Source organism: Macaca fascicularis, chromosome 13 (assembly GCF_037993035.2).
Source record: "Macaca fascicularis isolate 582-1 chromosome 13, T2T-MFA8v1.1".
Taxonomy (NCBI): domain Eukaryota; kingdom Metazoa; phylum Chordata; class Mammalia; order Primates; family Cercopithecidae; genus Macaca; species Macaca fascicularis.
This window is the reverse complement of record NC_088387.1, coordinates 98,069,024-98,091,755: the sequence shown is the minus strand read 5'-3', so window position 1 is coordinate 98,091,755 and position 22,732 is coordinate 98,069,024. Positions and strand designations below refer to the sequence as shown.

The following is a 22,732-nucleotide window of genomic DNA, read 5'->3' as shown; positions in this document are numbered from 1 at the left end:
TGCAAAACTCTGTAACTATACTAAAAACCATTGACTTGTACACTTAAAATGGGTGAATTTAATGTCATATAAATTATACCTTATTAAAATTGTTGATAACAACAACAAAAAAAAAACTAGCAAGGTGGAAGAAAAGTGAGCTTATGTGACTTTCTAGGAGATGAGCTTACAATTCTCTGTTCCTAAAAAGTGCCCAAAGTAAGCTGCAGTGGTTTCTTTTCCTGAACAGGCTCAGAATTTGTTGAATAAATACAGTGTGGCAGAAGCTGGAGGGCTTTTAGAGATGCTGGTATGACCAGCAGAGAGAATGACTGATTGTCTCCCGAGGACCTTAGTGATGTAAAGTAGAAACAGATGACAGCTGGGGAGGGCGCTGGCCAACATGGGCTTACTGTCCTTGAGGTGTGGTTTAACCATTTGCTGGGTTGCCTTTTGAATAGGAGCCACAATTGAGGGGAAAAAGGAAGTGTCCAAACTAAGCCCTATTTGCTTGGTAGCTGAAGGCCTTAAAAGATACAATGATTGATTGAAAAGATAGAATTGAGAATCACTCTTGCATATTAGGGTCCAAAAGAGTAAGTTCCTCTGCGATCCCTAATTGCCAGAGTCTCAGATAGACCTGTTTGGGTAAGACTTTAGGATAAATGGCATCTTAATTCTATTTAACTTTGATAAATGATATAAAAGGAGAGATTTTGTTCTCAAATACATCTTCTAGCAGAGCGAGACCCACATGTGAAGGAGGATATTGCGTTGCTGGAGTAGTGGGGTCCTATATTTTAGACTAGAGGCTTAAGTCTAGGCTCACTCTAGAAGGCGGAGGAAGACTGGATTCTCTTCCATGAAAAGGGAAGCATCCCAGTTCTGGCAGCAGGGGTGGAGAAGGCACATTTGTCTTTGGCAGAGTTAGACCTTCTCAGGGAGGGCAAACTGGACAGCTCTGTGAGGGATCCTTCCCGCCAAAGGACCCAAAGCTGTCTGATGAAGCAGCACAGAGATTACAGATGAAACGGTGACTAGAGCAAGGCAATACTATTTATTTGGATTTATTTTCACACAAAAAACATGTAAATACATTTATTTTCACAAAAATACATACATTCACATAGAACTCATCACCTTCAAATTTAAATAAAAATATTAAGTGCTACAGTTGAGTTGAGAGTTAAGAGAATCCCTTCCTTTCTGGTTCCTCCGTGCAGAAACAAAGGGTCATCCTTTCTAGAAAGAGAACCGCTGTGTTATCGAGACGGAAAGAATCCAAGTGCCAAAGAGGCCAACTCTGAAGGGTATTTTTCTTCCTTGAGCCTCAGCCAGGAAGGAGGCAGAACGGGAGGAAGACCAGAATGGGTAAGAACTGGGGCTGTCCCATTTCATCATACATAAGGCGGCAACCGCTGATACCAGAATCTGAGCACCTGGGAACTTTCTTTGTATGGCAGGCTTCCAGGAAGAGAGGAGGCAGTGGGGAATAGGTTAGAAGCAGCTGAGGGGCAGGTGTCCTTTATTCAGAGGGAATGGAGAGAGCCACCTGCTCCCTGGTGGAGCCACACGATGAGGGTGCCCCTGGTGGGTGGGCCACGCTGTCCAGGATTTCCCTAGCCCCTCTCTCGTTCTGCCATCTCTACCCTGTCTCTACCGTCTACCACTTAGCATAGCCAAGCCAGGGCCCACATTTTGTTAACCTTAAGGCAGTCAGGATAGGTAGAAAATTTTCAAAAGGACCAATACTAAATTAAAGTAGTAAAATTCGGGAAGTGAAAGCCCCCATATTGAGAGATTGCCGGCGGTAGAGAGGAGCACCCGTGCTTTCTCACTCGGCACCTCGTGACTCCTGGATTGCATTAGGGCCGAGCGAGGGCTTGTTCTCTGTGGACCCTGGAGTAGGCCCTGTGACTGGTGAAAAGGATCCCGGGAGAAAACTCATGAATAAGGGAGAAAGTGAGACTTCAGACTGAAATTACTAGAAATGCTTGGAAGTAAAGGGGGAAAATGAAACTGAGGAACCAGACCAGTTAATTAAAACCTGGAGTAACCAGGAGATCCAGAGTTTCCTAAAAGAATGGGAATTTCTTGCATTTGAAGAGTTGAGAAGAAGAATCATGAATTATTGAGAGGAATTGCCTAGTGTCTCAAGCAGGGGGGCATAAAGAAGAGCTGGCGCCGATATCTCCAGTTGACAAGCTTGCAGGGCTCATACTGGACTCCTCATGAGGCCAACTCAAGGCCAGGGAGCAACCCTGGCCCTGTCGTTACAGAGAGGCCCTACACAGGATTCTGGGATACAGATAAAAGGACAATGCCTTTTCAGGTCCTCTGTGCAGATGTGATCGTCCCTCCAACTCCTAGTGCCAGCCCCTGTCTGCTCTGAGGCTCTGCTATTAGTCCCCTATGTGATCTCCAAGAAGGATCTTCAGGTCCCAGATGGGGGCCCTCCACGGTCAGCTCCATGCCTGTCGTCTGCCGTTGTCCCTGCAGCCCCCAGCCCCTAGCAGCAGCTGTCAACCTCTTCTGACCCTGATCTCAGTTTTGAACTTAAAGACATTTAGAACCTGGATTCTTGATTCTGTGTGAATGACCATGGAAGAGCACAATTTTATACCCTGGTGCATGACTCCTTCCTCTCCCAGAATGTGCAATAAATGAAGAAAAAAGCCCCAACATTTAAAATGTAAAGTTTATAGAAATACTAGGTGTTGGGCCATGTGCGGTGGCTCACACCTGCAATCCCAGCACTTTGGGAGGCCGAGGTGGGCAGATCACCTGAGGTTGGGAGTTCGAGACCAGCCTGACCAATATCAAGAAACCCTGTCTCTACTAAAAATACAAAGTTAGCTGGGCGTGGTGGAGGGCGCCTGTAATCCCAGCTACTCAGGAGGCTGAGGTAGGAGAATCGGTTGAACCCAGGAGGTGGAGATTGCGGTGAGCTGAGATCATGCCATTGCACTCCAGCTCAGGCAACAAGAGCAAAACTCCCATCTCAAAAACAAAAAACTATATATAGATATATATAGAGATAGATATATATTTACATATATATTTACATATATATAAATATCTATATTTACATTATCTATCTATCTATCTATCTGTCTATCTATCTATAGGTGTTTATAGAGCACAGATTTCTCATCCTAAAGGAATGATAGTTAAACTTGGTGGCCATTTGACTGAGCTAGCCCAACCTACCATTTCTGGGTCTAGGTAGAGCTTCTCCCTCCAGTTCTCCTGTCCAGAGTCAGCTTCTTAGGAGTGTATTCGAGAAGTCATGGCCTTCCTCCCCACGTGAATGGCTTGTCTTCTGAGTATCCTTCAATCTTGCCATCTTCCTTTCTGACTGTCTCTCCATTTCCCCACTCCTATCCCTAAAGGACAGGGGCGCTACTCTTTTACTCATTCATGAAAATTTACTAACCTTTTCTTTTGTGTGTTTAAGCTCCTTTTACTGCCATGTTTTGGTATCCTCTCATGTGCTTGCTTGCTTCCTCAAAATTTTAACAAGCGCCAACTCTGAGCCAGGCAGTGTTTGAGGGGCTGGAGACACAGTGGGAAACAAAACAGAGACGGCTCCTGTTTCCTGGAGCTTACATTTTGGTGGGGAAATAGACAATAGTCAACCAAATAAACACATAACATCACGTGAGTTAGTAATAAGGAAAACAAAGCAGGTAGAGGGGTGGGGTGGGAGGGTGGGGGATGAACGAAGAGGACTGTTTTAGGTGGAGAAGTCTGAGGAGGCTTCTCTGAGATGACGTTTGTGCAGCAGCCTGAGGAACCCAGGGAGTGAGGTGTGGAGAGATCTGGGGGAAGAGTGTTGCGCAGATGGATGGGCCCAGGCAAAAGCCTGAGATGGGAGTGAAGCTGGTGTGTTCAGGAAACAGCAAGAAAAAGTGGGGAGGCTGAAGACAGTGAGTGCTGAGAGAGGGCGGGAGGTGAGGCTGGAGCAGAGGCAGGAGCCAGGCAGGTGGGGGTTACAGGCCGGGACAGGGAGTTAGAATAAAATTCAAAGTGTGAGGGGAAGCTGTGCGGAGGTTTGGAGCAGGGGAAATAATATCTAGTCAGCATTGTACAAAGAAGAGCATGGCTGCTGCATGAACAACTGCGGATGCTGGAGCCGAGGCAGGGCCGTCAGGCAGTGAGGACTCCAGGCTCCAGTGTGGGTGGAGAGGAGCTGGCAGAGCTTGTTTGTCGGTGTGGAAGTGGGTGAAAGCGAGAAATCAGTGCAGAGGGGCCTGGGTGGATTGTCGTCGTAGTCACTGACCCCTTAGGAAGGTCTAGGGGGAAAGCAGGTTTGCAGGGAGAGAAGTACAGAAGTGAGGAATAATCGTGTTTGGGGCTGATTCCATTGCAATCGTTACAATACCGAAGGAGGATTTGTAGGGTGTGATTTTAGAGCAACTGAACTCTTCCCCTCACTGTCCATTTAAACCTGTTCTGTTGGGGTTGGTTCTTCCCCTGCCCTGGGCATTCTCAGACAGTAAAAAGCCTCTGGTTATGAAGACAGTCTGTTCAGTAACTAACATGGCCAGTCTCGTATAACATAATGACCAATGCTTCAATCTTCATTTAAGGTCTCCCTCCCCCCGTTTGGGGCTGCTGAAGCCAGAGCTGCAAGAAAGAAGAGGGAGGTAGATGTCTTCTCTCTTTCCCTTCTTTCTGTCCTATTCCTTACCCCTCTTTCTTGCCACTGTGATTTCTGATATCTGCAGAGTCCACAGTGGTAGGGAGGAAAGAGAAGTAATGGGTGGGCAGGAAAGTTCTTACCTATTAATTTTATGACGATCTATTTTAGTGTAAGGCATTCTCTGGGCTTGGCAGGGGTTTGAAGCTATGGTTTTTCTCATGGGGCACTTCCAAGTAATCTTCAGAGAAAATTCCTATTGCTCGGAATTTCTTGCCGGATTTCTTTTCCAGCTGTTTGCTTAGGACTGTATCTGGCTCTGAGTATCTGATGGAACTGCCACTACTTCATTCTTCACTTAGGAACATAGCCTCTATCACCTCAAGAGATGCCGAGACTAAAATTAGATCTATTTCAGTATCTTTGTAGATGCCCATCCTACACCCAGGAGGAGATATACAGTAGGCAGGTGGAGGTACAGGTCTGGAGTTCAGGGGAGACTGGGGGTGGAGATAGGTTTTTGAGAGTCATCTTCATATAGATGCTACGTGAAATCATGCAATCACCTGGGGGTGAGTGTCAAAGAGAAGAGGGCCGAGGGCTAGTCCTGCGGAATACCAAGATTTAGAGGTTGGGGCAAGGAGGCAGAGCTGGTGAAGGAACATGCGTGGAGTGAGAGGCTGGTATGAAAGGAAGCAAAGCAGAAGTGTGTGCTGCTGCAGAGGCCAGTAGAGAAAGAGTTTCAGAAAAGAGGGCACGCTCAGCCACGTGGCAATGCTGCTGAGAGGGAGGTAAAATGAGGACTGGGAGATATAGGCGTAACTGCTGATTTTCATCAGAGAGGTTAAGTAGAGCAGCTGAAATGAAAGCTGATTAGAGTGGGTTCAGGAGAGAATTGGGGTGAGGATGTGGAGACAGAATAAGCAATGCTTTTGTGGGGTTTTGTTATAAAGTGGCTGGAGAAGGTGAGGCAAGGGAATGTTTTCATCAGCGATATTGATATGATAACATGTATGTTTCCTGATGGGAATGCTCCCATAGAGAGGGAGATTTGATGATGCTGGAGAGACAGGCGGCAGAATAGAAGGGCAGAGTCCGTCCACAGGTGAGGAGGTAGCACCCCGGACTCAGGTGGACAGGACACTCTATCCATTGTATGAAGACGGAAGGCCGAGTACATGGACGTAGGTCAAACTAGCTCAGTGGATTTTGCAAAAGAGTATTGTTTCCTTCTATTTACTCATTTTCTCAGTGAAGTGAGATCATCAGCTGATAGGCATAGAATAGAGATTTTTTAGAGGCTTGAAGAGAAAAGGAAAGAAAGGAACCTAGTATTTTCTGAATCACAATAATCCAAGTGTAAATTAGTACTCCAAACATGTTGACATCTGAAAGTTGAGACCAGCGGAGTTCCCTCAAATCACGTCACACATCAGTGATCTGCCCATCTATGTGACCACATCCCTGAATCTCAGTGCTTCTGACTCCAGACAGCGTGAGGAAAGGCTGAGGCAGGAGGCCCAGGTGGAGACCCTGCCTGAGAGATGAGTCACTGGGCTCTAGCAGGACAGGTTTCTGGGGGATCAGCCCAGCTTAGCTGGGGAACACTTTCTGCTCTTGCAAGCCCCTCATCCCCATACCACACTCAACTCTTCCGTTTTGTCACCTTCAAAAGGTTTCAGCAACCAAGGAGCACACACTCTGATCCTTGATTGGTGAAAGGATACGCAAAATCAGGCTGCTTCAGAGGAAGTCATCTGCTCGCAGGAATCAGGGTGAAGGCCAAGGAAGGCACTCAAGAATTGTCCTGTCTCTAGAGAAAAGCATCTGCCACAAACTTCCTTTAATTTTTGAGTTCAGTGTCTGTGATAATTAAGAAATGGCAATACCATGTATTTTCCCCCAAAGTTAAGAAATATTGCTGAATGAACCAATAAAAATAATTACAGCTCCCTTACTAAGTGTCTATCTTTGTTTATTTGGTTTGTTCCTAAATTAAGGTATGCTCCCTTTGGTCACGCACCCTTCATGGCCACAGCCACATATCCTCCTGAGGTTTTTTCAACATTAGAAAATTTTAAAATTCATTTGGGGTTGGCGAGGTGAGGTGACTCACACCCATAATCCCAGTACTTTGGGGAGGCTGAGGCATGTTGCCCAGGCTGATCTTGAATTCCTGGGCTCAAGTGATCCACCCGCCTCGGCCTCCATCCGAACACCTGACTTGAGGTCAGGAGTTCAAGACCAACCTGGCCAACATGGCAAAACCCTGTCTCCACTAAAAATACGAAAATTTGCCAGGTGTGATGGCACACACCTGTAATCCCAGCTACTTGGGAGGCTGAGGCATGAGAATTGCTTGAACCCTGGAGATGGAGGCTGTCGTGAGCCGAGATTGCACCACTGCACTCCAGCTTGGGTGACAGGGTAAGACTGCATCTCAAAAAAAAAAAAAAATTAATGTAGGGTATAATTACTTGCTTGCTGATTCTAAACATCGCCTTCTGGCTTTTGTTGAATTTGAATCTTTGTCACAGGAAGACACAGTAGGACACAGAGCATAGGAGTGGAATTCTGTTTTCCGTAGGCAAAGGGACACCATAGTAACCTTTTTAAAAGACTTGGGGGAGTCTGATTTCTTCAGTTTTGTCTGTTCCCCACATACATATAATTCCAAGATCCCCCTCTTTCCTAGTCAATGCCCTAGATTTTGTATAAAAGACTGGCAGCAATGTTAATCCAACTGGAGTTGCAATTCAGCAACCTACAGGATCAATTTATGAACTTGAGGGTCACAGATGGAATAAGATGTATTAAAAATGGTGGCCCTATATTTTAATGCCTTTCACATTCTGGCATCTGAGTTTCATATCGTCTTGCTTTAAATTATCCATTTTTCTCTCATTCCATATTCCTCATCCTCTTTATTCTACCATGACAGTTATCTAGTCTCCCAATGTCTCACCCCCAAACAACATATGGTTCTAAGTGAAACTAGATTTTCTTTCTTTCTTTCTTTTTGAAACAGGGTCTCGTTCTGTTGCCCAGGCTGGGGTGCAGTGGCATGATCATGGCTCACTGCAGCCTGGACCTCCCAGGCTCAAGCAATTCTCAGCCTTTCAGCCTCCCGAGTAGCTGGGACTACAGGTGCAGACCATCATGCTTGGCTTATTTTTTGTAGAGAAGAGGTTTCACCATGTTGCCCAGGCTGATCTTGAACTCCTAGGCCCAGGCGATCTACCCGCCTCAGCCTCCCAAAGTGCTGGGATTACAAGCGTGAGCCACTACACCTGGCTGAAAACTAGATTTTTAAAAACTTTATACTATCAACAATTTCAGAGAAGTATAGAAAAAATAGTGATAATTGTATAATGAATCCTTATGTATCTGACATCCAGCTTCAATACTGATTACCTCATGGCCAGTCTTGCTTGTGTATATGCATACCTACTTCTCAACTCTAACTGGATGACTTTGAAGCAAATCCCAGGTATAGTATCACAAATATAGTTGCTCATTCCATATGGTGAAGAGAAGACACCTTTCCTTTCCCTGCACTTTGACATGAATACCAATTCCAAATACCTCACATTTCCTCTGAAGCATTGTACTATTTCTGTATTATTTGAGATCATTTGTGTTGTAAGTAACAAGCTAACCAGAGCTAACATAAGCACAAATGGAATCCATTGGTCCCTGGTGGTCTAGTGGCTGGGATTAAAAAGAAAAAGAAAAAAAAAAAAAAGAATTCGTTGGAAGAGTGCCAAAGCATCTTACAGAACCCTGAGAAAAAACTGAATTCCACAGGAAGGGCAGGAACCTTGATAGCACTGGCCCCTGAGCAGCAGTCATCTCAGACCCTTCTAGGCTGTTGTCATGAACGTGACTCACACACCTTTCCAAGTCTCTGTTTTGGTTAGAAGTCTGTAATCCTAGAAGAAAGCCAGGAGAATCTGATCCTAGACTTGGGTCAGGTGTGTGCTCCTTGACCAATTAGTCACAGAGAAGAACAGGAAGGTGCTCCATCGAGCCAGGTGAAGTGGCTTACGCCTGTAATCCCAGCACTTCGGGAGGCCAAGGCGGGTGGATCACCTGAGGTTAGAAGTTCAAGACCAGCCTGACCAAAATGGCGAAACCCCATCTCTACTAAAAGTACAAAAATTAGCTGGGCATGGTAGAGGGGGCACCTGTAATCCCAGCTGCTCAGAAAAGCTGAGGCGGGAGAATCGCTTGAACCCAGGAGGGGGAGGTTGCAGTGAGCCAAGATTGCGCCACTGCACTCCAGCCTGGGCAGTAGAGCAAGAGACTCCGTCTCAAAAGCAAACAAACAAAAGTCTACCTCTGAGTGGAATCAGGGATTTGCCAGAGATGGGACCACGCAGGCATTTCTAATCCACCACGTGGAGCAAGGAGGCCAGGAATCACTGAAGAAAGCTGAGCCCGAAAAGGCAGACAGGAATCTTACACGTCATGCTAAAGGGTTTGGAATTTATGGGGAGACCCTGAAGGATTTTATAATACTCTATAGTTTTTGGCATTTTTTCCCTTTTATATTACCTCATCAGTCAAAACAGACTTCTAGAAATCACACCAGCATTAAAGGGATATTGTTACTTCACCTTGACCTTATATAGAAGGAGAAAAGTTTCGGTAAATCAATTCTGTTCCATGAATCAGTCATTAATGCCTTCTCCATAGCCATTCCTCTGTTCAAGTGAGTAAGTTTAGAAATTCTCTTAAGTTTTCTTTATAAAAGGCAGCCTAAATCTATTTCACACTTTTAAAATAAAAATCTAGGTGCAAGTTTGTTCTTATGGTTAAGATTAACATGTACACCTCACAAACATTGGGACTTTTGTTTTCTGAGACAAGGTCTTGTTCTGTCTCCCAGCTGGAGTGGAGTGATACAGGCACGGCTCACCTCAGCCTCAACCTCCCAGACTCAAGCAATCCTCCCGCCTCAGCTTTCTGAGTAGCTGGCACTACAGGTGCCCGCCACCATGCCCAGCTAATTTTTAAACATTCTGTAGAGACAAAGTCCTATTGTGTTGCCCAGGCTGGTCTTGAACACCTGGTCTCAAGCAATCCTCCTACCTTGGCCTCCCAAAGGGCTGGGATTACATGCATGAGCCACCATGACTGGCCTAGACTTTTTGATTTAAAGAGACTCTTTGGATAGGAATGCTTTTCTCTGTTACAGTTATAACTGACTAAAAACACTAGCCATGCCAAAATGGCAACCAGAGGCCAACTGCAAAGCTTCAAAAGCTTTGATGCTCTCCTGGTAGACAAGTCTTCAGACTCTTAAATGTTTTTTTAATATGTTGACATTGAAATTTCATTTTGTGTAGATGTCGGGATTATGTCTCATTCATTTATTTATTCATCATTCACTTAGTAAGTATCTAAGTGCCTGTTTTTCCCAGGTGCTCTGCCCGGTTCTGGGGATATAAGGATGAGCCAACGTAGGCCCTCTGTCTTAAAGTTAGTAGGAGAAACAGTGACAAAAGATTTTAATACTATGAGATTAACTTAGTTGTGGTATGTAGAAAGAGACACAGAGCCTGCAGCAAGAGCCTAGGTGAAGACTCAGTGAAGCACTACCTATTGAAAGGAGAATGTTTCAAATCCTTAACAGTTATTTCCACCATGTAAAAAAGGTGACATTGCCAGGGAACATCAAGTAAAGAGATAAATGCTCAGGTAAGCTTTTAAATCATATGAGATTGATATAATTTGATTCAGTAAATCAGGGAAACTTTTATTTTCAAATGAAGTAAGGAAGAAGCTAGGAAGAAATTAAAAATCCGATTTTGAATCACCTTTTGCTTATACTTAATGTAGTTTAAGCCATCAGTGTATTATACTTTTCTGCGTATGTCTACTCAACAGGAATTTTCTGTTTGCCTGCTATTTGGGTCAGTCATAGATGGTCCCATGTTATGAGAAAGATGTAAAGATGAGATAGATTCAGCTACTTTTCTTGAGAAGATTATACCATATAAGGAACTAATTTGCTGAATGGTCCCTCAGTTAGCCTGACTAGAATCTCTAAATCATGGTCTACACAGCAGTAAACGAGGAACTTTGGCCCCTCAAGTATCAATGAATGCTAGCTGGGGCACCTGGATTCCTATCTCCACCTGGCAGTAATGAGGTAACCTCATTAACCCTATTCGATTGGTGTTGGAGAAAGCCAGCTAAAACAAAGTTTAAAATCCAGAGTCTCATAATATAAACTGAAAATGTTCAGACTTCAATAAAAAATAATCATACCAAGAACCAGGAAGATCTTTCGTTGAATGAAAAAGACAATCAATAGAAACCAACACTGAGATGACAAAGGTGTTAGATAGAATAAGCCCAAAAAGACTTTTAAAGTTGCTATGAGAAAAATGCTTCAATGAGCAAATATGAATACACTTGAAGCAAATGAAAAAATAAAAATCCTGAGCAAACAGGAGATATAAAGAACCAAATGAAAATTGTAGACCTGAAAATTACAATAGCCAAAATAAAAAGCTCAGCAGGTAAGCTCAACAGTAGAATGGAGAAGATGGAGGAAAGAATCAGTGAGCTGGAAGATAGAACAATAAAAATTACCAAATCTGAAAAAATGAGAAAATAGACTGGGGGTGGAGGAAAGAACAGAGGCTTAAGGGCTGTGGGGGCTATAATAATATTCATATCATCAGAATCCCAGGACGAGAGACACAGGCAGGACTAAAAAAAATACTTGAAGAAACATTGGCTGAAAACAGTAATCCTTGTTAATATCCTGTATCTTGATGTAGCTATGTCAAATCTTGGTTGTGATAATGTACCATACCTTAAACTATTAACAATAATTCCTAGATATCATTAAATATGTAGTCAGAGTTTTGGTATTTTCCTGATTGGCCCAAGTGTTTTGAAGTCGGTTTCTTCACATCAGAATCCAAACCAGGCCCACCTGTGGCACCTTCACCCTTCAGTGGGAGTGAGAAGCCGGACGCGTTACTTAAAACCATTCCTCTTACGCTGCCGCCCTCAATCTTACAGGTAAATGGCAAATACTCTTTCGTATTAATGTACAGGCCTCGATAAAAGTCCAGAAGGGCGGCGGGGGCCTAGGCGGTCGAAGGCCCGCGTGCCCGCCGGGGCCGCGAGGGAAGGGCGCCCCCGAGACAGCCGTGGAGGGAGGGCAAGGGCCAGGCGCTGGGCTGCATCACTGCGTTTCCGTTTGCTGTGAAATCAAATGGCGCCCTTCCCTTTCCCGGGACGTCGGCGTCCCCTTCCAGCTGGCGTCGGGGCAGCACTCCGGGGCTGGCGTGGCGCATGCGCCCCGACGCGCGGGATCGCGGGCTCGTTTCTCCGTTGCAGTTCCAGGACGCGGCCGCGGGGGAGCCCCACCGGCACGGAGCCGCGGGGCCTGCGACCACCCCCGGGGCTGGCCTGAGGTGGGGCCCGGGGAGGCCTGCGGGCCTGGGGGTCTCAGAGCCCAGGGAGGGCGGTGGCAGGGCCAGGGCGGCGCGGCCCGGCGGAAGGGCCCGCTTCGGCCCAAGGACGACACGGGAGCGGGTAGCCGGGCCTGTTGAAGCGCCCAGGGCGCCGAGGATCCCGGTTTGTTGGGTGACTGGGCCCAGCTAGAAAGGGGCCAAGCGGGATTCGAACACTCCCTCAGCCCACAGGCCCAGCTCTCAACGGTAACCGTTGTCCCCAGCCTCAGTTTACCTTTTCTTCCCTCAGGGATTCTGTCCATGGCTGCCACCAAAACTTGGATTTACGATCAACATTTCAGGCCAGAAAAGTTAAGAGAATGGCCGGAGCCCGAGTCCGTTTCTTTAATGGAGGTGAGAGAACGTGGCGTTTTGAGACGTCATTTTGGCGGTGGGACCCCTCGAGTCTGGGAATTGTTTATCTTAATCTCGCTTCTGTTCTCAGGATTGGGACAGTGCCTGGTTTAAAGCAGGCGTTGAAGGGGAGTGTTCCGGGCTCAGATTTGGCCGAGATTGTGGCCAAGAGTGTTTCCAGTCGCCAGCCTGGGGACTGGTGCACCGACGGGGGCAGGCGGGTGGGTGAAGGCAGCAACCCCAGCTCCCCGGCAGGAGAAGCCAGGTCTGGGCTTGCCAGTCAGTTCTGCTTTAGGATCTGGTAATGATTTTCTCATAAAGTTTCATTGTTTTGTATCATCCTATGATTTGCCTCGCCGTGAAAAACTCTTGGAAATTTCCCCTTTTGCCCTGGTGGCAGTCGGAGTAGTGAGACGCTTAATTTTTCTGTGTGCGCGCGCACAGAAAGCCGTGGATTTCAGAAGTGCTGCTGCAAATCATGACCTTTTCCTTATATTTCCTGACAAAATCACAAAGAAGAGCCATCAAAGACAGAAACTGTTTAATTTCTTTAAACAGAAAAAGATTATTTGGCAATCTGACTCAAGAGTGTACATAACATTTGCTAACAGTCTTACTAGGATGTTCTTTAAGAAGGTGACTTCCCAAGATGCTTGTCAACGTGTTTCTGCTTCTCCAAATAAATAAATAGATTGATTCTAAATTTATATTGTAGTGTCAGGATACATGTTTAATTGTTTTACATACTTTTTCAGTTACCATCTTCTTTTTAATTAAAAAAATATTTTAGAGACAGGTTCTTGCTCTGTAGCCCAGGCTGGGGTGCAGTGGCCCAATCATAGCTCACTGTAACCTCAAACTTCTGAACTCAAGTAATCCTCCTGCCTGGGCCTTCGAAGCACTAGGATTACAGACGTGAGCCACCCTGCCTGGCCTGTCATCTTAAAATAAGTCTGAGAAGGCTTTAAAGCAAGATCCTCTTCATATTACAAAGAGCTTTATTTTAGAGAAGACCTGGGTAGCTGTTTGAATGTCATTTTAGATCTCATGTGAAGCTATTAAATATATGGGTAAAAAAACTTTCCTTTTTGAGATTTCTCTTATTCACAGATTTGGTGTTTGAGTTTGGGGTTTAGTTTGTTGTGATGCATTCAGTGTGGCAGAACAGAAAGAAGAATCAAATTGAATAACAGTTCTAAGAACCTTTATCATTTTTCATCAATAATTTTTAATGTAATAGTTTATCTCTTCCAGATACTGGATTTTTATTGCCTTTTCATTTGTTCACACTTAGTCCTATAAGGATAAAAGCTAGAGATTAGTTTATAGTGATCCAACTGAAAAAGCCCTAAAGTGGGGATTAAAATGCATCGGCTTTACCCAAACTCATAATGGAAACAGCAAGTCCCTAGATGTGGATGATATTGGTTGGAGGCCACGAGCTCCCACTAATTAGCTCTGAGACTCTGGACTAGTTGAACTAAAGAGAATTTTCTGTGGTTTTTGACTTATGAAGAGATCTAGCAAAAGGCAGAAAACTTCAAGGGCCCTTTAAAACACACCTACTGGCTGGATGGGGTGGCTCACACCTATAATCTCAGTACTTTGGGAGGCCAAAGTGGGTGGATCACTTGAGGTCAGGAGTTCGAGAGCAACCTGGCCAACATGGTGAAACTCCCTCTCTACTAAAAAATACAAAAATTAGCCAAGTGTGGTGTCACGTGCCTGTAATCCCAGCTACTTGGGAGGCTGAGGCAGGAGAATCACTTGAACCCGGAGGGCTGAAGTTGTAGTGAGCCAAGATTGTACCACTGCCCTCCAGCCTGGGTGACAGAGCCAGACTTTGTCTCAAAAAGCAAACAAAAAACACCTACTGAATGCCTGAAAAGAGGATTCCTTTAGTAAGCTTTTTAGTGCTTTAAAACATAATTTAATAATATACTATCAGGGATTTGTTTTAAAATAGTCTGGGTGTGGGGGTGCTGAATAATGAGATTTATTAGATGACATAAGATTGACTCAGAATTAATCACTCTTGAACCTGGTTGATGGGTTCATGGAGAATGGGTTTAGAAATTTTCCATATATTTATGTTACATAATAAGCCTCAAGATTTACGCTGAAACTATTGGGTAAAGTACACTGAGTTTTGTCATTGTAGTTTGTTGCTTCAGGATTTACAGCCTAATATCCAATTCTGTAATTTTAGGTATTAGCTAGAGAAGACATTGATGAAGCAGTACGTGCAATATTATTTAGAGAAAATTCTGTTGTGAAGGTAAGAGTTGGCTCCATACTGCATTCTAAGTGTGTTCTAGGGGAGCAAGAGTGTGCAGAACGACATGGCCAAGAGTCATGTCACCATGATCCAAGAGACTCATTTTGCAGGGGGAATGAGGATCCTGTAATTTACTTGTTTGTACTACATGGATCTGAGGTCATGCCCCCTTCTTGCAGGATCACTAAGAGGTCCCTAATCCCACTTGGATCTGTCCTGAAGGGATCTGAGAAATTGTCCTAATTGCTCCTTCTCTTCGTCCTGGTACTGAATAGAAACTCTTTCCTATTCACACTTGCCTCTTTCTCATGTGTTCCCACTTGCAGTGGGGATATAGAAAATCACTAGAGGCTGGGCGCAGTGGCTCACGCCTGTAATCCCAGCACTTTGGGAGGCCGAGGCGGGCGGATCACAAGGTCAGGAGATGGAGACCACAGTGAAACCCCGTCTCTACTAAAAATACAAAAAATTAGCCGGGCGCGGTGGCGGGCGCCTGTAGTCCCAGCTACTCAGGAGGCTGAGGCAGGAGAATGGTGTGAACCCGGGAGGCGGAGCTTGCAGTGAGCTGAGATCAGGCCACCGCACTCCAGCCTGGGCGACAGAGCGAGACTCCATCTCAAAAAAAAAAAAAAAAAAAAAAAAAAAATCACTAGAAACAAAATAAACTTTTAAGGGTTATGACCAATCAGTAACTGATAGTCACTACGAAATTAGCTTAAGGGACATTTAATTTCAATGAGAGAGATGGAGTTATAATACTTTGGGAGGCTGAAGCAAGAACATTGCTTGAAACCAGGAGTTTGAGAGTTTGAGACCAGCCTGGGCAACATAGTGAGGCCCCGTCACTACAAAAAATTTAAAAATTAGCCAGGCATGGTGGCACGCACCTGTAGTCCCAGCTACTCAGGAGGCTGAGGCAGGAGGATCGCTTGAGCCCAGGAGGTTGGGGCTGTAGTGAGCTGTGACCATGCCACTATACTCTAGCCTGGGCGACAGAGTGAGACCTTGTCTTTTAAACAGACAAAAAAAGAATAAAGCTTTGACATTTGAATTGCGATTTACAATTTATAAAGAAAGTGCACATAAATTCCCATTTAAGCATCCGAAGAGATAGATGGGATTACCTCTCTTTCACAGGCCAGAGAGAGGTATCACAGTCTGGTGTGCTTTCTACTCTACCAATTTTGTCACAGACTTTCCTGATGGTGAAGGCTAGACACAGGATGGGTGACCAGGGAATGCTTGGAAATCCTGAAAAAGAAACAAGAGTTTCATGTGTTAGGAACAGCTTAATCTGATTCATGAGTTAGATGTGGTTTAATCTGAAGGCACAGTTGTGGTTTAGAAGTTTATATGAGTTCTTCTGCTCTGTGTTCCCAGCTTCTCTTACTGTACTTTATTCTGTGCTTCAGTTATCTTATACTGGGACTTTGCAACCCAAATGTGGCTGAGAGTTTAGTAGTGGGAACAGATGTTTTTTTCCCCCTTACTCAAATGACAATAAGTGAAACATTTCTTTATAATTTATTTTCCTTGTTTGTATCACTTCACTAGAGATTGGATACGTATTTTCAGCATCTGGATACTTTTAAGGAAAGAAGAAAAGAGATGTTACATAAAAAATGGGTTGAAAACGTTGCAGAGCCTCTTCAGCAGAGAATTATGGAAAAAGTAATTTCATATAAAGGGCTTAAAAAAATGAAACAAGAGAATGTTGAATATTATTTACAGCACAGACATAAAATGGTACTGATGTTTTATTTTTCAAATAAAGTATAATTTGAAGAGTTAGTCTAACAATTTCACTGGTTATACAAATAGCCTCCAGCTTATTTTTGTATTTAAGATGAGTTCATTGAATTGTAATACACGTACTGCATTCTTAAGCCTGAGGTTGGAGGGGATAGGAGTGTTGACTTGGAACTAGATTTGTCAGGAATGATTTTATGTAGATGTTAATGGAGTTACTGTGGCTTAAATCATAAGGGCATTTGTCATTTACTTCATAAGAAATTGAGAGGTAGGTGGTCTCGTGGTGGGTTCTGACAGCATAACAATGTCAGATTTTTTCCTATTCTATTCTGCTATCCTTAGTATTTTCAGTCTATCCCCATCATTCTCACATTTGCCGGATGGTTGCTTATAGCTCCAGACATTAGGTCTTCATTCAGGGCAGGAAGAAGAAGGGGTAAGGAATGGTGCCAGGGGCCTCTTCTCTTACACTACTCCTTTGCAGGAAGCAAAAAGAGTCTCCAGAGGCCCCTAGTCAGCTTTCCCTTAGGTCTCTTTGGCCAGGACTGGGTCATGAGGCAAGTCCTAGCCATAAGCAGGGCCTGGAAAGCCACTGTGGCTTTCTCATCTCTCTAGTAGGAAGTGGGCAAAGGAGAATGCTATTGCATGGCTGAGTTAGCCAACCAGTAGGTGTTAGGGCTAACAGTTTCTATACTCTGTTCTACAGTTTGGCTTTACAAAACAACAAAATTTGGTTTCTTAATTTGAAGATTTTTTTGATTTTGAGGTCAGGACTCTCAGAATTTAGGTCTATCTATTTGCAGTACCAAATGCAAATCTGTTAACTTCAGGTGTGCACTACTAGATCTTTTTTTCTTACCTCCACATATCTAGTAGATATGTAGAGTAGTGGCTGGGTGCAGTGGGTCACCCCTGTAATCCCAGCACTTTGAGAGGCTGAGGTGGATGGATTGCTTGAGTCCAGGAGTTTGAGTCCAGCCTGGGCAACATGGCAAAAACCCATTTGTACAAAAAAAAAAAAAAAAAAGCCAGGTGTGGTTCTGTGCACTTGTAGTCCCAGCTACTTGGGAGGTTGAGGTGGAAGGATCACTTGAGCCTGGGAGGCAGAGGTTGCAGTGAGCCATGATCGTGGCACTGCACTCCAGCCTGGGTGACAGAGTGAGACCCTAGAGTAGGTTAGCTGAAATATTAGAGCATTTAAGCATATTTACTGAGCACAGTTTCTGAATATTTACCTTAAATACTTTTTCCTACACACTCTTAAGGGGCAGAGCTCAAGATTGAATCCAGATCTCCAAGGTGCAGAGTCTTATATTTGTGTCCAGAAATGTGATTTCATGGGTATAGGGAGGAAGATCTTAGAAATGGCATGTGTCGAAGTCCAAGTGATTTTAAATGTCAGTAAAGTCATTGTGAATCAACCATACGAGCTGGATTCCCAGAAAACATACAGCTCTCAGGCAAGAGAGGCTGTGCTTAGAGTGGGAAGCATCAGAGTCTTGGTCCATCCTGTCCTCATCCTGTCATTCCTGATGTCGCACTGTTGAAGGGACACTCATCAGTTGCAAAACCTTTAGAAAAGAGTTGAGTCTTGACACCACTTTATAGGAAGAAAGCTGGAAAGATGTGGGGTATTTGGCCCAAGGAAAAGACGACACGAGGGGGAATGAACCTTTTAAGTATTTTAAAGGCAGACATTAGCCGATGAATTAGATTTATAGAACTAGTGTCTGAACCTGCAAGTTACAAGGCAGATTTAAACTCAACCTAAGGGCAGACTTTCTTGGTTAAAATTACCAAAAAAAAGTACCTGCCCCATGGAGCAGAAAGTTCTCAAAGGCCCATGGATGACTTCAGACCAAAGCTAGATGATTACTTCTCCCAGAAGGTGGTGGAGTCTCATTGCAGTCTAAATTACTTCAGCAGTTTCTTCCAACCCTTTGAAGCTATGCTTTTATATAAAAATGAAATACAGTATTTGACTTTTATAATATGAATCTTGCAAAACAGTTTGTATCTAGTGATTTTTCCCTTAAGTGTATTTTGTATCTGAAGGAAATTATATGTGAAGACTGTTATAATCCTGAAGTATACAATCCCTTTTTAAATTTTTTAAATTTTTCTTTGAGACGGAGTTTCGCTCTTGTTGCCCAGGCTGGAGTACAATGGTGCAATCTTGGCTGACTGCAACTTCTGCCTCCGGGGTTCAGGCAGTTCTCCTGCCTTAGCCTGCCAAGTAGCTGGGATTACAGGCATGTGCCATCATGCCTGGCTAATTGTTTGTATTTTTAGTAGAGAAGGGGTTTCATCATGTTGGTCAGGCTGGTCTTGAGCTCCTGACCTCAAGTGATCCACCTGCCTTGGCTTCCCAAAGTGCTGGGATCATAGGTGTGAGCCCCTGTGCCCGGCCTACGATCCTTTTATATGAAGAAAAACCAAATTATAAAAGGGTAGAGCAGGTTTCTTTGGTTTTTTATTCTTAGGAGCTCTGGAGTTGGGGAAAACCTAGTCATTTTAGAAGTCTTGTAGTTATTCTCTATTTAAAAAAGTCTACAAAAGCATTTCCTTTGAGTTTTAGAGTAGGAACTCAAAGTAATTTAGACTCCTGTGGAATTTACACTGTGCACAAGGCACGGATATGTGTGATCACTTGTTCATTCATTTACTCACATTCAGCAAACTTGAAGCACAAGAAGGAGAGAGAGAGGTGTGGCAGCTTGTGCAGTGGAGTGCGGCGAGTGTCACAGAAGTCAGCACGGGGATTGTGGGACTTGGGAGGGAATACTCCTTTCCAGCGGAGATACAGGAGGAATTTCAGCACAGGCTGCCCGTGAGAGCTCATACTTGAGGTTGTAATGAGTCTTCAGATTTTTAAACCGCCAATACAGGGTTAAAACTGAGAAATGTAAGTTTCAGTTTTTCGCTCCCATGCAGCAGAAGTAGCTACCTGATATGACTATTACTTTTTTAAAAGATATGTATGGCTCTGAAGGTGGAAGCGGTTTCTTATGCTTCTCCCAGAGAACCAAGCCAGGTCGGTCATATGAAGATGAACAGATTCTTTTGGTTCTGGGTAGAATGTCATCATCTGGGGTGCTGGAGGCAGTACATGTTATGCTGCCTGGTTTATTCAGTAATTGTTTACCTAGCACTTCAGTCCAACACTGCGATGAGTGCTGTGGGGGAAATGGAGGGGAAAAATAGTCCTTCTGTCTAAGGCTTATCAGGAGCGGGGAGAAAAAATACTTCTGTATGTCCCTACCCTTTGACATAAACTCATAGCTCTGGTCACCTGACCCTCTGTTCTCACAGGCCTTTACAGACCAGTCGTCAGCTTCCCCAGGAGACATGCGCCCTCCCAGTCTGGGTTAGGAGCACTGCCCCTGCTCCTACAGGATCCTGAGCTGGCCCCTCTCAGGACTAGATTGTCACTGTGGATAACTAGGCTGTTCTAGACTAGGAGATCCTTGAAGACAGGATCTAGCCTGGATGTGGCACACAATGGCAACACAAATATTTACTGGCTGATGCAATGACACAGTAGAGCACTTAACAGAAGTGTGTCTCTTCTCTCTGGGCGGCCCTCCCTCCCTCCCTCAGTTCAGCCATTTAAGGCTCTGTGCGACATCCTCATCTGAGGTGATGCCCTTCCACTGATGTGTAGATTGGCACATTCCTGGACCTTCTCAGCTGCTTTGGTGTACAGTAAGGGCATACTTGCATGCTTAGGTCAGACTTCATTTAAATTTCAACGTTTGGATTCGGGGGTATACGTATAGGTTTGTTACATGGGTATATTGCATGCTGCTGAGGTTGGGGTGCGACTGAATCTGTCACCCTGGTAGTAAGCAGAGTCCCGAATAGGTCGTTTTTCAACCCTCGCCCCCTCCTGCCCTTCCCACTCTTGTAGTCCTCAGGGTCTATTGTTCCCATCTTTATGTGGAACACATTTTAAAAGCTTAATACAGGCTGCACTCTGGTCCTGAAAGAGTCTCATTTTTCTTGTAGGTTACAGTCCCACCATTTGTTGATCCTCTGCTTCAAAGACAGCAAGAGGTGGATGAAGAGAAGAGAACTGGTCTTCAATGTGAGACAGGTGCTTTGTGATCACTGGGCCTCATTTTTTTGAGACTGCTAATTGTCCAGTGACTTCTCACTCCAAGAGCAACTGGAGTTCTTGAAGAGTGTTGATTTTGATTTTTTATCTTCCTGTAGGAAAACGACATTCCATCAAAGAATTTAAAGAAATAGAGAAGGCTAGGCTGCATGCTAGCTCACCCTACTTCACTTTCACTTCACATCGTGTGATTCCAAAAGAGTGGCATAAAGCCTCCGCAAGAGCCAGGAGTAAAACTTACAAATACAGGTACAGATGAGCAGAACAAATATTTGTTTAACTTGCAACTTCCTTTATTTCCTACTGAAGCTCTCGTAACTAGTCACACTTTTGTCTTTTAGTAGTTTATAGTTTTATTGTTACTGTCATCACATTTGTATTATGAAATATATGTAGAGGACAGAATAAAACATAAACAGCTTAACAAGTCCCTGAGTCAGTCCTGTGGAATCACTAGCCATTTCAAGAAAGGGATCCTGCCCCCTCCCAAGACAGTCTCCTCCCTGCCCCAGAGCTCTCTTCACTTTATAAGTGTTCACTTCCTTGCTCTCCCTGTGGTGTTGTCAACTAACTTTGTGTCCTTAAACAATATAGTTTATCTTGCATATTTTTGAATTTCATATAAACAGAACCTGAAAGCATTTATTCTTTTATGACTGACTCTTTAAAAAACATCTCTATTAAGATATAATTTACAGGCCGGGCACGGTAGCTCACGCCTGTAATCCCAGCACTTTGGGAGGCCAAGGCAGGTGGATCACCTGAGGTCAGGAGTTTGAGACTAGCCTGGCCAACATGGTGAAACCCCATCTCTACTAAAAATACAAAAATTAGTTGGACATCGTGGCAGATGCCTGTAATCCCAGCTACTCGGGAGACTGAGGCAGGAGAATCACTTGAACTCGGGAGGCAGAAGTTGCCATGAGTCGAGATCACGCCACTGCACTCCAGCCTGGGCAACAGAGTGAGACGCCATCAAAAAAAACAAAAAAAAAAGATGCAACTTACATACCATAAAATTCATCTGTTGGGGTTTGTACATGTCCAGTTCATTGTGTGACTGCTTTTGCTCACCATTAAGTTTTTCAGATTCCTTTCTGTTGTTCATATAGTGTGTTAACTTCTATTTTCGGAGTGTATGCCAGTGTGTTAACTTCTATTTTCGGAGTGTATTCCATTGTATTTGACTATGCCATCATTTAAGCAATCCACTGTTGTGGACATTTGGGTTGTTTCCACATTTTGGCTATTATGAACGATCCAGTTTCGTATTTTGGTTCCCACAATCCACATTTATTATTTGTTTATTTAGTTAGTTTTGAGTAGGAGTCTCACTCTGTTGTCCAGGCTGGAGTGCAGTGATGCAATCTCGGCTCACTGCAACCCCCACCTCCTGGGTTCAAGCAATTCTCTGCCTCAGTCTCCCAAGTAGCTGGGATTACAGGTGGCTGCCACCACGCCCAGCTAATTTTTGTATTTTTAATAGAGACAGGGTTTCACCATCTTGGCCAAGCTGGTCTTGAACTCCTGATCTTGTGATCCTCCTGCCTCGGCCTCCCAAAATGCTGGGATTACAGGCGTGAGTCACCGTGCTTGGCCCACAATCCACATTTCTTAGGATATATACCCCAGAGTGGAGTTTGTTGAGTTGTGGGATAATATTAAACTGTTTTGCAAAGAGACTGTTTCAGTTTACACCCCCATCAGCATGGGGGAGAAATACTGTTGCTTCAAATTCTCCTTTACCCTTGGTGTATAATATTATCATCTGAGTAAAGCTGGCAGCTATATAATAGCATTTTCCACATTATCAGTGAAACTGAGTACTTTTCATGTCTTTATTGGCTGTTGGGTTTCTTCATTTGAAAAGCATCTGTTCGAGACTTTTGCCATTTTTTTTCTGTTGGGATGTTTGGTCTTTCTTACTGATTTTCCTTATATATTCTGGCTATAAACCCTTTTTCAGTTATTTGTGTTATAAGTATCTTTTCCTATTTTGTGGGTTGCGTTTTTACTCTTCCTAATGGTATTTTTTAATGAATAGATGTTCTTAATGTTGATATAGTCAAACCTATTTTTCTTTTCCTTTATAACTAGTGCTTTTTATACATTATTTTAAAATGTCTTTTCCA

The 22,732-nt window shown here is 44.1% G+C and overlaps 2 protein-coding genes across 15 annotated transcripts in view; both read left to right on the top strand.

Annotated features, from left to right (window-relative positions):
- Nucleotides 1–6,578, top strand: part of FAM228B (family with sequence similarity 228 member B) — a 51,009-nt gene extending 44,431 nt beyond the window's left edge. Inside the window, 4 exon segments of the mRNA XM_015433944.4 lie at nt 1,203–1,326; nt 1,328–1,350; nt 4,572–4,628; nt 6,297–6,578. Coding sequence (XP_015289430.3) covers nt 1,203–1,326; nt 1,328–1,350; nt 4,572–4,628; nt 6,297–6,333 — 241 coding nt within the window. The 3' untranslated portion in view covers nt 6,334–6,578.
- Nucleotides 6,579–11,560: 4,982 nt separating this feature from the next.
- Nucleotides 11,561–22,732, top strand: part of FAM228A (family with sequence similarity 228 member A) — a 42,757-nt gene continuing 31,585 nt past the window's right edge. For 4 of the 14 annotated variants that reach the window (XM_074012248.1, XM_074012249.1, XM_065527670.2 and 1 more), the window contains exons 1-5: nt 11,977–12,060; nt 12,350–12,453; nt 14,663–14,731; nt 20,492–20,579; nt 20,699–20,849. In XM_074012248.1, coding sequence (XP_073868349.1) covers nt 12,361–12,453; nt 14,663–14,731; nt 20,492–20,579; nt 20,699–20,849 — 401 coding nt within the window. In that variant the 5' untranslated portion in view covers nt 11,977–12,060; nt 12,350–12,360. Of the gene's footprint in view, nt 11,663–11,924; nt 12,061–12,349; nt 12,454–14,662; nt 14,732–16,285; nt 16,478–20,491; nt 20,580–20,698; nt 20,850–22,732 lie in introns of those variants that run through there. The other 10 variants (XM_074012245.1, XM_074012242.1, XM_074012243.1 and 7 more) reach the window with 7 other exon arrangements.